The 15,014-nt window shown below is 38.3% G+C and overlaps 1 protein-coding gene across 10 annotated transcripts in view; it reads right to left on the reverse strand.

Annotated features, from left to right (window-relative positions):
- The window catches only part of TPK1 (thiamin pyrophosphokinase 1), a 320,428-nt gene that overhangs the window by 121,237 nt on the left and 184,177 nt on the right, over nucleotides 1-15,014 (reverse strand). For all 10 annotated transcript variants that reach the window (XR_011505038.1, XR_011505034.1, XR_011505033.1 and 7 more), the window contains one exon: nucleotides 6,532-6,678. Coding sequence is in view for 6 of the 10 variants with exons in the window: in XM_070515232.1 (XP_070371333.1) it covers nucleotides 6,532-6,678 (147 nt within the window). In the remaining 4 variants the exon portion in view is untranslated. The remainder of the gene's footprint in view (nucleotides 1-6,531; nucleotides 6,679-15,014) is intronic.

Genomic DNA, 15,014 nt, shown 5'->3' on the forward strand with positions numbered 1-15,014 from the left:
TTCTTTCTATCAGACTATTAACATATTTCTACCATTTCATTACCAGCATTACAAATGCATGATGTATAAAATGTCAGGACTTTATACAGTAAATAATTGGTCTACTGAGAGAGAAAAAACAAGCAGTAGTAAACACGACTAAGATCATGAAGAAGAAATATTTACAACATATTTAAGAAGTTTGTTCAAGTGAGATAAAAACTGACAGGACTCGGCTCTGTAACACCATTCTCCTACATCAGATACTAGAATCCTGAATAGGAACCACTGAACAAGGTTTAGGATAATGTAGAAGGCACGCCTTATTAACTCTTGGACATCTCATTTCTTGGTCATAAATCCTATTAACTTGTATTACCAACTGCCATAAAACTTCGAGATAAAAGATAATTTATGCTCAGTGTACAGAAGCTAATGTTTCTGTACTCCTGAGAAGCACAGGACCAGAAAATGAGAAAGTATGTATGTGAAACCTGGAGCCATTCACACTCTGCATGGTTGGCATGATAAACATGCCTCTGAGCGCCTGACTGTCTTCAAAAGGAATATAACCAACCAGTAACTGACATCAATGATGTTTCATATCTAAAATGTCTCTCATCGATTTTATTAAATCTCCTGTTCATAAAAGGTCATGACGTCTTATTAAGACCACATTTTTGGAAGTAAAAGGGGGATGCTTACTTTTAAGGGAGGAGCTATTATGCATTCTATTTTTAATTTTCTATTGAAAAATGGCCGATTGATCCTTCCTTCAAAGTAAATGCTACCTACTGAGGTTTTCACTCATGACATTTTGACCCACAGTAAGTGAAATATGCCAAAACACAACATAAAAGATATTATATACTAAAAAATCAACCAGCTAAAAAATTCCAAACATTTTTCCATATTTATATAGACCTGGAGCTACACTATTATCTCCCTGTTTTAAAATTCAATTTGTAATTAATAAAAATAAGTCACAGAAAGGGGATCGAAAAGATAATGTAGATGAGAGACTTCAGCCTGGAACAATCTAAATAACTTCATGTGAATTGCTACTGGACATACAGGTCAGTTGCAAACGACTAAGATGACTTTAATGAATGAACGACGATTACTTATTTATACAACACAGTCTCATGAGAGTCTCACATGTAGACTCTGAAAGAAACACAGAACATTACAGGGACACTAGGATGATTTGAGGGTAGGGCGGCTTTTTTAGAAAGACCAAGAGAAGCACACTTTAGTCCCATGGTCCAGAGCTATCTTAGCCACTCAGTAGTCCGGCAGACGCAGCGGTGGCTCTTTCACCAGGGGACAGGATGAAAACACGTACCAGCAAACGGTTCCATAAGATGTCTCATTCCTCCTACTATTACCTTCAATTTCAGATCATCTATAATTACAGAACAAATTCTAGAAGACACTGTCCTCAAAAATAATATTCATAATAAACATTTACATTGAATTTTACCACTTTTTTAGTATTTTAGCAAAGCTCAATGGTAGTCTTATTTAACCTGCTTAAATGATAAGGAGTCTTACTATCTGTAGATTTTGTTGAAGAAAATTCAGAGAATCACTGTTGTTTAATTTAGAGGGACAGCAACAAGGTAGAATATATCCTGAAAATGTATTCAAGATTTATCTTATTTGAAAATAATGTTGTGAAGAATATATATAAATATATATATATACAGGTGTATATATATATATACAGTCATATGCCACATAACAATGTTCCAGTCAATGATGGACTGCATATACAATGGTGGTCCTATCAGATCAGTACCATATAGCCTAGGTATGTAGTAGGCTATACCATCTAGGTTTGTGCAAGTACACTCTATGATGTTTGCACAACGACAAAATCACCTAACAACTCACTTCTCAGAAAGTATTCCCATTGTTAAGTGACACACGACTGTATTTATATACATACGCACTTATACGCACAACAACTGGCCATTGAGCTATACATTGTTTGTGCAGAATTACCAGCCTACGGACTATGACATGTTTTAAAAGTTCGTCATTTGCATGTTAGTCTATTTACCTCATGAAAAAGGAAATGTAGTGTAGTGGAAAAGTGTGACTTTATTGTGTGACTGTATGATCCGTCCTGCTTTCTTCACAGTGTTCTTATGAAGCTCAAATGAGATGCTTCTTATAAAAGCCCCCAAATTATTTTCCTTCTTGAGAACAGCTCTTTGTTGACTTGCAATTAAAAAATACATTAAAACATTTTTCAACCATTCTTTATTTGGCACTGAGGCATACCAGATTGATTGTCTTGAGTCTACTTCCACAATAGTGGTTTCAATTTAAATTTATGGTGTTTTTCTGTCCATCCTGACTGTGATTACAATAAGTCCTATTAACAATGAAGAGTATCTGTAGACATCCTTTCTGACTATCCTCCCAGAATATGTACTCTACTTAATACATATGCACACTCTAGTAGCTGTATAACATATAACACACAGTTATAGGACAATACACCTGGCAGAGCCAGTTCAGCTCCAATGATGTAAGTCTCATTTCTAGGAAGTAGAATGCTTCTATGCAATAACTTTTGTATAGATCTTAATTGATTTTTAGTGCTAATCGCATTTCATAAGTACACACTTAAAACTGCTTAAAAACATGGTAGCCTCTGTGAGGTTGGTTCACATCTTAAATCCTCAAACATACTCATTTTGACTTTTGCATTTGTATTATTAATTGTCTTACTATTCTCTCACTAAAAATGTTTGAAAAGCAGAGACTTAGGATGTGTCTCTGGGAAGATTTCTCTAGAATTGAGTGGCAAAAAGGAGCAAAGCTAGCACTGCTGACCCCACAGGCGCAAGTCTGTGCTAAACACTGTCACTCTTCTACATGCCAGAGGGTATGGTCTTGCAGGAGCTTTCCGCTCCATACTCTGTAGTAATTACTTTCTTAGGGTAAGGTAATTTTCTAATTGTTTCAATGCAACACATCAAAATTATCAGAGAGAGAATCTAGAGGGCATTGTGTTGGGGGATGCAGGCTATGCAAGTACACTTCACATGATCACCATGTTTGCAGAACTGAGGATTGTGCTTTAACTAACTAAAGTTTGATATATCCCACAAATGAAAAAAAATTAGATAATCATGTTCTTAGAAATGATGTGGGGTCATGATTCGAGACTTTCTCAACTTTCTCTGCCAGTTTGACAAAGACAACCTTCTGAGCTCACACAGTGTTTCCTCTCCCTGGGCCAGCGCCTTCCTTTCCTAGATCACCTTGCAGTTGAGCTGGGGCCATGTAACTGTGTTCCCATGGAAGGTGACACAAATCACGGCTGGGCTTGGCCTTTTCAAACGTGTGGTGCCATTTTCTAGCATGCTTTTTCCCCTGCTGCTGCAACATGTTCCCATTAGTGTAGAAATAAAATGGAGGATGATGCCCAAACCACGCCAGATTTTCCATTAATGAGAAAAAAAAAACCTAATCTCATTTAAGCACCTGAGATTGGGGGGTTAATTGTAACTGCAACATAGACAGGGTAGAACCTGACTTATAGAAACAGTATGGTAGAGTAGAACCTTGAACAATTGAAAACAATAAAAAATGCTAGAAAAGAATTAAAAGGAATTGTTTAAAATGTATTAAACATCTGTTTTGTTTTTTAAAGAATACTCAGATGCCAAAAACTAAGTTTTGATTGAATAAGAATACCAAATATAACTTTCATCTTTTAAATATTTGGTGTTTACCAAATCCGATGAACCTGATCTTTGGCTTCTAAGGCCTCCAAGGATGGAAGGTCCTCAGGAGACACAGCCCCAGGCCTACTCAAGGTGAGAGTGGAAAAGGAGATGGCACCACATAAGGCAGAGACTCTCAGTGCCAAGATGAATAATATAACACTCCCACTGGACCCCTGGCACTCCGGAGGTGACAAGAGAACAAGTCTCCCCTGAGCATTGGTAACCAGGATTCAGACTCCCAGCAGGATTAGCATCAGGACTCACACTGCCTAGATGGTCCAAAACAGTCTCAAACGAAATGCCCTAAGTGTTTAACACCTACAAATAACTGGGCAAGGAGTCCACCTGAAATTCTCCTCAGACTCACTTATAACCCACACGTCAGATAATTCCCACAGGCAAAGTTCCCAGAAATACGAGGTCATAGTCCCAAATCACAAAACACAGAAGGAATCAAGGTTACAAGCAGAAGTGAACATAAAAGATGAGTGACCTATAAAGACTGAAGATATTAGAATTATTATAGACTGTAAAGTAAGTACAACAATTATATTTTAAGAAAGACTTGAAAATGTGAGTAAAGGACAAGCATATAAGAAAGAACAAACTTGGTAGGACTTAAAAACTCACTGGATAGGTTTAGCAGAAAAACAGACACAGGAGAAGTGGAAGAGAAGTAGATTACAGAGGTGCTGAAGGACTTCTGAAAGCAGCCCAGAGAGATTAAGACATAGAAAATATGGAAGAGAAGTTTTGAGACATATATGATACAATTAGAGGATCTTATATACTTTTAACTGGAGTTGCAGAAGAAGGGAGAAAGAGAATAAGGCAGAAAAAATATTTGAAAATATAATGGCTGAGAGGTTTCCAAACTGATGACAGACAGCCATCTGTAGATGGAAGAAATCCAGTGAACCCTAAGCTGAATACCTTTTAGGAAGTCAACAATTATACACATTATAGAAAGGTAGAGAACACCAAAAACAATGGAAAAATCTTAAGACTAGAAGTCATTTTTTAGATGTGTTTTTTTCTGTCAATCTTCCAGTTTTAGTTTTTAAAAATTATTTTACTGCGTCTTTGAGTAGTAATCTATTAACCAGAATATCTGCACAGAGACAAGTTACCACTAACTACTTTAGCTATCATACTATCAATTCAATACACACAATGAAGCTCAATGCTTCACAATGGTAGAAAGTTTCAAACTTCAGAAGTTGTTGAGAAATTAGGTATTTAACAAACCTGTAATCAGAAATCCAAAAGCATGTCTGTGCACATCACACCACTAACTGAAATCTTTTCATGACTTCCCACCTATGGCAAAAAAAGTTTGCACTCCATTGCGTAGATTTCAAAGCTCTTCTCAATCAGATCCTAACTAGTTTCCTAGACTTTCTGGCATTTGTCCACACTGCTGCACAGAATCACCTGCAGATCCTGCAACATACCCTGCACTCCATCTTTCTTTAGCGGCTCCTTCTGGCTTGAATGACTTCCCATCACCTCCCACAGCCAACATCTACTCATCCTTAAAGATTCTGCTGAAATGTAAGCTCAATAGAATGTATATTCCATGAAAGCAAGGGGTTTTGTCTGTTTTGTTGGTTGCTGTATTCCTGAAAACGTGCCTGGCATACAGCAGGTACTCAACAAATATTTGCTGAATTAATGAGTGCCTCTGGAAGCCTTTTTTTACCGCACTTGTTACCAAATTACATAATCTTTTCACCATCTTTCTGTGCTAGCCTTTTAACATTGCTTTATCTTTATGTTTTTATAAATGACTCCTTTATTGGACATGTACTGAAGAGCAAAGATCATATATTACTATTTTTTTAATCTTCAACTGCCTGGTAGTGCAACAGGTAGCAGACATTCCGTAACTGTTTGTTGACTAAATAAATGGACAGTATGGAGTTTGAAAACCGAATTCTTCGGCCCCCACCTTCCACATCTCATAGGAAGTGTTCCAGAAAGCAACAAAGACAGGCAACGCAAAGAGGCAGAAAAAATGCAAAACTGGCTGAACAATGGTGAGCATGCATTACACCCACTGTATTAAGCAAACAACAGTGTAGGTAATGACATGCTACAGACGGTGGCTAGCAGATGGGGCACAAGCTACACTGTAAGTAGTCCATTACAATGAGAGGTACAAAAGAAAAAAACTGTCCACTGTTTTCAAAAATATTACCAAATGATTATTTTTCAAGCTGAAATCTACCAATCAACCTTAGAAAACTTGTTTACTTAATAAGAATTCCATTCTAAGCACTATATTGATAGAGAATTTCCTCGATGTTTACCATTGGAGATGAACGACATCATGATTAGAAATTTATTCTGGGGCAGTGAAATTAATAAGCAGGCAACTTACGAACAGTAAAAGGTAAAGATTTTCTTTTAAGTGCTTAACAAAATCAAATCCAGTTTCCAATTGTGACAAGAATGAAAATATATGAGAATACCATTTAAAATATTTGCCAAGCTTTGTGTTCCTCTGTTGACATTTTTCTTAAGTGGCATTCATATTCAGCTGCTCAAAATGCAAAAGTGCTAACTTGAATTCTTAGTCAATTTAATTAAACGTTATAAGACTTTTTTTTCTGGGTGCAATAAAATGAAAACTTTGAGGCTTCTCCTCTACGTTTTTCCTCTTCAGTGACCTGAGGCTGCAGACTAAAGTCACCACAAGTCAGCAAACATGGTCAACTTCAATCATAGTTCAGACACAAACTGAGCTGATGTGTTCTCCTAGTCTACTCAAGTGTTAGAAGCTTTATCTTTATTCCTCACTTACCGGCTGGAGCAGGTAGATGAGAGATTCCTCTTGCATTATTATAATTGGCAAAGGAGTGATGCGAGTCACCTGGAACAGGGTGCTCACAGACGCCATGATCTGGTCAAAACGCCCAGCAAGTCCTCCCAATGTCACGATCACATCTACCTAAGAAAGGCAAAGTAAAACTGAGTCACATATTTAAAGAATTTTAAATAATTAAACAGCATCAAACCCCCAAATAGAACTTTCAATACTATATTTCACTTGATAAGCCATAAAGAAATGGTAGACATCATTTCTGTTGTTCAGATGAAGGAATTAAGTTACGCCTTCCAGGTCACATATTGGCAAGTGGCAGAGTCAGCTTTCAAGAACAACTCTTTCAGGGGGCTGGCCGTGTGGCACAGCAGTTAAGTTCGCATGTTCCACTTCTCAGTGGCCTGGGGTTTGCTGGTTCAGATCCCGGGTGCGGACATGGCACTGCTTGGCAAAACCCACACTGTGGTAGGCATCCCCTGCATAAAATCGAGGAAGATGGGCACAGATGCTAGCTCAGGGCCAGTCTACCTCAGCAAAAAGAGGAGGATTCGCAGTAGTTAGCTCAGGGCTAATCTTCCTCAAAAAAAAAAAAAAAAAACAACTCTTTCAGGTACAAATTTTAGGTTTTTTCCATCTGCCTATTCACCTGTAAAACTCTGTTTATGTGTTCCTCCCGTTTGAAATCTTCCCCGACTTCACAGTTGGTGCCTCTCCCATCCACCCCCATAGCATACCCGTGGGCACCTCCTTCATGACACACAGCACACAAGACTGAGCCTGTTTTACAGGTTAGCCATCCCACTAGAATGCAAGAATCTTTAGGACTCGGACTGTCTTTTTACTGAAACTCATTTTTATTTTCACATGTAAAAATTAGATAATAATAGCCAGGGTTGCCAAGAGGATTAAGCGAGGTATTGACACGATTTAATAAGTGTAAAGCATTTAGAACATGTTCCATAACATAGTGATTGCTTAAAAAATGTTAGATACTCTTCTACTTATTTTTATTACATTTACATTACTATGAATATTTTTATTATATATAGGATAATAGCATATATTATATTAATGTTACATATTATATAATTATATATTATTAATAAAATATATTACATTTTAATGTCATACATTGTTATTATATGCAGTTTGGTATGTTACTCTTTTCACTTAACACTTTAAAGAGAGCATTTCCTACAACTATAGTATAGTTTATTTAAATGTTCCCTGTTGTTGAATATATAGTTCCAGGAAGCTTATGTATAAAATGACTGTAATGCATTCCTTACACATAAGACAAGGGGTAAAGAAGGGCTGCAGGGAGGTAAAAGGGCTGGAGGAACAGTCTCCTCCCACATAAAGTAGTAGCTCATGGTCCTGAGGCAAAGGGAGAAAGAGGCATTGCCTCTTCTCTTGCCTCCTGCTCTCCTCGTGCTGGTCGGCTCAATCTTACAGTGTATCAGCATAGTCAAAGCCGCCATCCTGATGATGAAAGGAGGAGGACTGAGAGCTTAATTAAAATACTGTAAGAAAATCTTCCGTAAAATAAAAATTAGCAGTAGTAATCATTCTATCTAGAATTAAATAGAAATTGCTGGCCCTGACCCTGTGGCAGTTAAAGTTCTGTGCACTCCACTTCGGTGGTCGTGTTCTTGGGTTTGGATCCCAGGTGCGGACCTACTCCACTAACTAGCAATGCTGTGGCAGTGTCCCATGTACAAAAAAATAGAGGAAGATTGGTATAGATGTTAGCTCAGGGTTAATCTTCCTCAAGCCAAATTGAAAAAAAAAAAAAGAGGAAGACTGGCAACAGATGTTAGCTCAGGGCAAATCTTCCTTAGCAACAAAAAAAAACAAAGAAAAGAAAAGAAATTGTTTAAAAATAAGGAATATTTGGTATTTTGGTTTTAAAGTAGTACACTAAAAAAGCTTAGATAACGTTTAGTCCATGAAGAAAACATGATTTTAGAAGAATTGTTACACAAGTATCAATTTAACCTGTTTAGTTCCTAGAGGAACAGTAAGTGGAATAAGCTCCATGAGGCCTAAGGCTGTGTTTCTCGGGTTCACTGGTTACAGCCCTGTACCCTGCATAGTGTCTAACACATACAGGACACTCAAGTGTTTGATGAATGAATAAGGGAAGACATCGCAAGAAAGGACTCGCCAGCCTAAGGAAGAAATAAATTAATGCCAAACTGTGGGATTATACAAATCAGAGTGGGGTTCCATAAAAACACAAAAAGTAAACTACAGAGAAGAACCTAAAAGTTTGAATGAGTTTCCTATTTCTGACCTTATCAGAGAGCAGGGAGAACGGGAATTTTTTCTTTGGACAAGATGCTTCAAGTCAAAGCTATATTATTTTAAGACAGGCACACCACACATCTCTATAGGACCTAATACTATCTTGGAAGATCTGTCAAGAACTCTAAGAAGCAGATTTGGGGACCCAGGAAGACCGTGCACCCTCGGTAACATGTATTCCTCTGAATACATAGGGGAAGACAGGGACATTTGCTAAATTTCAGAGGAAATGGGTAACTTGCATGCTTCTGTTTGGGTGTCAAGTCAAGAACGTGGCTTCTAAGCATGCTGAGGAGGCCTTATTGGTAAAGCCAGTCCAGACCAGTGGGGAAAGGCCAAGAAATTACATAGGACCTCAGAAAAACACAAAGAGAACTCGCTTTAAACTGAAGAGAAAGACATTAAAAGAAGTTATATATGAAATATAAAGTAGAGAAAATTCTAAGGCTCTAGTAAAAAGCGCATGGCATATTCCTATCTACATAATCCTAAATTCGTATCAGAAGCAGGGCCTGATGATAAAATAGTTTATTCATGATGCAGATTGTGGAATCCCTTTTTTTAGGTTCTCAATTCTTCATTACTATACTCTAAGCCTTGAGGGATCCCATAACCTTTAAGGCTGAAATTTAATCCCCGTCTTCTACAGTAGGAGATCGTGATGAATACGCAGTATCTGTAAATCAGTCACTGAATTTTTCAGAATAAAGCAGCAGCAAGATTACTTCTCATCACGACTCATTTTCCCTCCAGGAAGTATTTAGCAAGACTGATTAAAAACATTACAGGATCAATGCCAGCTGCAGGTGGGGAGGGGACGAGGCAGCCCGGGACCGCTCTGCAGTTCTCCAGCTCTGGCTGTAAGTAGGACATCTGAGACTCACGGAGATAGAAGCAAGGAGACAGACACCACTGCTGCCTATTTACAGAGGTTTTACAAGGCTAGATTTATGTCTTTAGGACAATAATGCCTCTGGGACAGGAGTGTTCAATCTGAAATAGACCATTTACAGACTGCCAGGGGGCCTTTTCTATGTGGATCCAAAGTCCTGTGCTTTTATTTCTAATACCACCCAGTGTACTGCAAATATTTAAAACTTTATATTTTCCTGATCACTTAACATCCCCACAAACAGCCTGTGAGCACCCAACCTACGTGTATCAGGATGATAAGGCTGGTCCCTGCCACAAGTTCCCCTTCTTGCCCTCTTCAGACTGTGACTTCGAGACATTCAAACACAACAGTGAAATCCTCTCTCCCATTTGCTTGTGCACCCCACCCTGACCTCCAATAAGGCACTTGCACATAGGTCCTCGCTCTTGCTCCAGCTCCCCCCAGTTTGGTTGAGTCTGCTCCCTGGACATTCCTCCCACATGGCTCCCACATGGCTTGCCTTGCCTCCCTCTCTAGGACCTGTGAGTACAACAGCCCTTTAATTCCATATGCCTCTCTGCGGTGATACTGTGTGTCTGCATGTGTCTGCATTGGATTGATCATCAAAAACTCCCAGTTTAAGGGGTCAGCCCCATGGCCTAGTGGTTAAGTTCAGTGCACTCCACTTCAGCGGCCTGGGATCAGTTCCCCGGCGCAGACCTACACCACTCACCAGCAGCCATGCAGTGGTGGCAACCCACATACAACATAGAGGAAGACTGGCATGGATGTTAGCTAAGGGCGAATCTTCCTCAAGTAAAAAGAGGAAGATTGGCAATGGATGTTAGGTTAGGGTGAATCTTCCTCAACATAAAAAAAAAAACACTTCCCAATTTAAGTAACGTAATTATTCCTTACAACAAACCTAGTCACCCTTTGTTACAGCTATTGATATACTTGTAACATCTCTTTCTAGAGAAGGCCTATGAATCACAGATGCCTGCTACAGTGTTCCCAACACAGTAGACAACAATTACTTATTGAGCTTCCCCTAAGCGTATAAAGCCTCAGGAAAAATTGAACAAATCATCAGAGAGGCAAGAAGCTAATTATTAGGCTGAGTTAATATCATCTAATTCCTACAAAATAGTACTTCCCTCCTTGGCAAGGGATCCAATAGTTAGTGGCTTGTGAAAAGACTAGCTTACTTCACATTTGTCATCTCAGGCAATATTTATTGATCACTTACCACGTGTTAGGCACTACTCTAAACACTTAGGATGTATCAGTAAAGAAGACAAAAACTCCTGCCTTCGTGAAGTTGACACTCAAATGGAGGATAATACACAATTGATAAAAATAAAAATCTGTATATTAGTCAGAATGCAAAAAGGTCGTAAGCGCAAAGGAGAAAAACAGAGTAGGCAGGAGGTCAAAAATGCCAGGCTACATTGACAGAGTCTCTGAATAGCAGCAAATATCTGAAGGAGATGAGGGAGCTGGCCAGTATAGGGATACCTGTGGCACATGCTTCAGAGAACAGACGGTATTGAGGTCCCGAACCAGTAACATGGCCCCTGGCATTTTCAAAGAGTATTAGAAGGCTAGTTGCTAGAACTGAATGAGAAATTAGTAGGAGGAATAGAAGAAATCAGAGTAAAATCTAAGTGTTAGATTTGTATAGAGCTTTGTGAAACCACTGTAAAGTCCGTGACTTTTATTAGCGTTAAATGGGGAGCTACTTGAGCAAGGGAGTGACACGATCTATATATTTTAAAAAGTCACCATGCTGGGTGTGTTGAGAATAAACTGTAGAGAGGCAAAGAAGAAAGCCAAGAGACCACTAAGAAATTATCATAGGAATACAGACAAGAGGTAAGTTTGCTGGTCCCTATCACTCCATCAAAAACTATTACCAGTGGCATCCTCTTTGCACAATCTGATGGTCAATTCTCACTTCTGGTATTATTTGATCAGTAATATCTGACCAACTCATTCTTACCTCCTCCCAGATACAGTCTCTTCCAGGAAGATGGGCTTCCAGCAAACCATATTCTCTTGATCCCACTGGTTGCTTCTTCTCAGTCTCCTTTGCCAACCTGTTAACTCTGGAGTGGCCCAGGGCAAAGTCCTCAACTGTCTTCTCTCCCCTACCATTGCATTCCCTCCCTTGGTGTTCACACGCAGCCTTGTAGCTTTAAATACCATCTATGTCAACACTTCCTAAATACGTATCCCCAGTCCAGACCTCTCTCCTGAACTCTAAGCTCATATATCCAATTGCTTACTTGACATCTGCATTTGGATATCCAACAGAGATCTTAAAGTTAACCTCATCTTTCTCCTACTCGTGTTCTCCCATTGTCTTCTGCATATCAGTTGCTCCAACCAAAATCCCAGAGTCATCCCTAACTCCTCTCTTTCTCTTATACCCCTTATTTATTCTCTCAGGAAATTCTATTGGCTCTCCTCTCTTTCTCTTATACCCCTTATTTATTCTCTCAGGAAATTCTATTGGCTCTGCTTTCCATATGTACTTCTCACTACCCACAACCAAAGCTCAAGACACCAAAATCCGTCAGGGAGTGTGAGCCACCATTATATCTCACTTGAAATACTACCGTAGCCTCCAAAAGGTCTTTCCACTTCTGCTCTTATTTCCCTACAAACCATTCTCAATGCAGTATCAAAAATAATCCTCTTCAAGTGGAAATCGGAGTTTGACATTCTTCTGCTCAAAATCCTCCTATCATTTCCCAATGTGTTTTTATTAGGACTTACAAAGTCCTGCCTTATTTGTTATCCAGGCATCTTTCTGACCTCACCTTCTATATCTCTTCTCTTCCTGCTTTCTGCTCCAGCCATGCTCCCTTCATTCTTTCTATTTCTTGAATATGCCAGAGTTCCTCCCACTTCAAGGACTCTGCATTTGCTGTTATTTCTGCCTAGAATGCCATTATCCCCGATATTCACATGGCCAGCTTCTTTACTTCCTTCACTGGTCATCTCTCTAAAAACTTCCCCTCTTCCATGCCAACAGTTCATATCCCGATTATCTGATTTGAATTCTCTCCAAAGCACCTCTTATTATCTAATATTGTGCTAAATATTTTACTTATTTAATGTGCCCTATTACTTGTCACTCCAGTTAAACTAAAAGCCACATGATGGCAGAGATATTCCATCTCTAGTGCTTAGACTGCAGCATGGTACACAATAGGTGTTCGATAAGTATTTGTTGAATAAATGAAAGAAGGAAACAAGGGTTGAAGGATAGCAAAAAAGAAGGTTAAAGCATCAGAGTGCTGGTTGAAGAACTGTTGGAGTTGTGGTCCAAGAGAGTGAGTCAAATGCTTAAAATAGACATTATGGAGGGCTGACAAATCTTGTTATAGACAAGAGCTAGGTGTGTTCATAGAATTGAGTAATTGAGGTCAAGAGGTAAACAAGATAACGAGCTGAACAAGGGGATAAGTTCAAGGAAACAAGAGATCGTTGTATTGGAAGGTTCACTCAAGCATATATTGAATTTACCAGGAATTAAGACAGTAGTGTTGAAAAAAGTATTGGTGACCTAGATGTTAACTTGATGAAGACATGAAGGGAAATGAACAGGACTATAACAATGAGGACTACAGCAATGAGCGATAAGGGTGACATAATCTGATGACAGGAGATTCAGAGCTGGAGTTTTTAGGGGAGAAGAAGAGCGGAATACAACAGCAGCGTCCAATGCAAATATAATGAGAGACATATGCAATTCTAAATCTTCTTGTAGTTACATGTAAAAAAAAAGAGGTCAAACTTTAAAAATATATTTTAGTGCAATATATCTAAAATATCATTTTAACATGTAATCTGTAATAAAAATATTGGCATGTTGCAAAACTGTATAATCACGTGAAGAATAAAATTGGACTCATACCACTCATAAAAAATAACTTGCAATGGAGTAAAGACTTAAATATAAGACTTGAAACTGTAAAACTCCTAGGAGAAAACACAGGGGAAAAGCTCCTTGACATTGTTCTTGGCAACCATTTTTTAGGTATGACACCAAAAGCACAAGCAACAAAAGCAAAAGTAAGTAAGTGGGACTACATCAAACTAAAAAGCTTCTGCACAGCAAAAGAAACAATCAACAAAATGAAAAGGCAACCTATGGAATGGGATAAAATATTTGCAAATCATCTATCAGATAAGAGGTTAATATCCAAAATATATAAGGAACTCATATAACTCAATAGGCAAAAAATAAACAATTTGGTTAAAAAATAAGCAGAGGAGCTGAACAGACACTTCCTAAAGAAGACATACAAATCAATCACCGACAAGTACGTGAAAAGATGCTCAACACTAATCATCAGGGAAACGCAGATTAAAACCACAATGAAATATCACCTCAAACCTGATAGAATGGCTATTATCAAAAAGGTAAGAAATATAACAAGTGTTGGTCAGGATGTGGGGAAAAATGAACCCTTGTACACTGTTGGTTGGAATGTAAATTGGTGCAGCCACTATGGAAAAAAGTATGGACGTTCCTCAAGAAATAAAAATAGAAATACCATACGATGCAGCAATCCCACTTCTGGGTACATATCAAAAAAAAAAAAATGAAATCAGGATCTTGAGGACATATCTGCACTCCCATATCCATTGCAGCATATTCACAACAGCCAAGATATGGAAACAAGATAAGTGTCCATCAACAGATGAATGGATAAAGAAGATGTGGTATATATCTATTGTGATACACATCTATATATCCATATATATCTATATACACATACACACAGAATCGAATATTATTCAGCCATAAGAAAAAAGAAAATTCTGCCATCTAGACTACATGGATGGACCATGAGGGTATAATGCTAAGTGAAATAAATCAGAAAAAGACAAATACTATAGGATCTCACTTATATATGGAATCTAAAAAAGCCATACTCATAGAAACAGAGAGTAGAACAGCGGTTGCCAGGGGCTGAGTGGTGGGGGAAATGGAGACATGTTGGTCAAAAGGTACAAACTCTCAGTTATAAGATGAATAAGCTCTGGGGGTCTAATGTACTGCATGGTGACTATAGTTAACAATACTGTATTATATACTTGAAAGCTGCTAAAAAAGTAAATCTTAAATGATCTCACCACACCACACACAAAAAAAGTCAATTATGTGAGGTGATGGAAGTATTAACTAACTCTATTATGGTGATCATTTTGCAATATCTATGTGTACCAAATCACCATGTTGTACACTTTAAACTTACCTGATGCT

The sequence above is a fragment of the Equus asinus genome, chromosome 1 (assembly GCF_041296235.1).
Source record: "Equus asinus isolate D_3611 breed Donkey chromosome 1, EquAss-T2T_v2, whole genome shotgun sequence".
Classification (NCBI taxonomy): domain Eukaryota; kingdom Metazoa; phylum Chordata; class Mammalia; order Perissodactyla; family Equidae; genus Equus; species Equus asinus.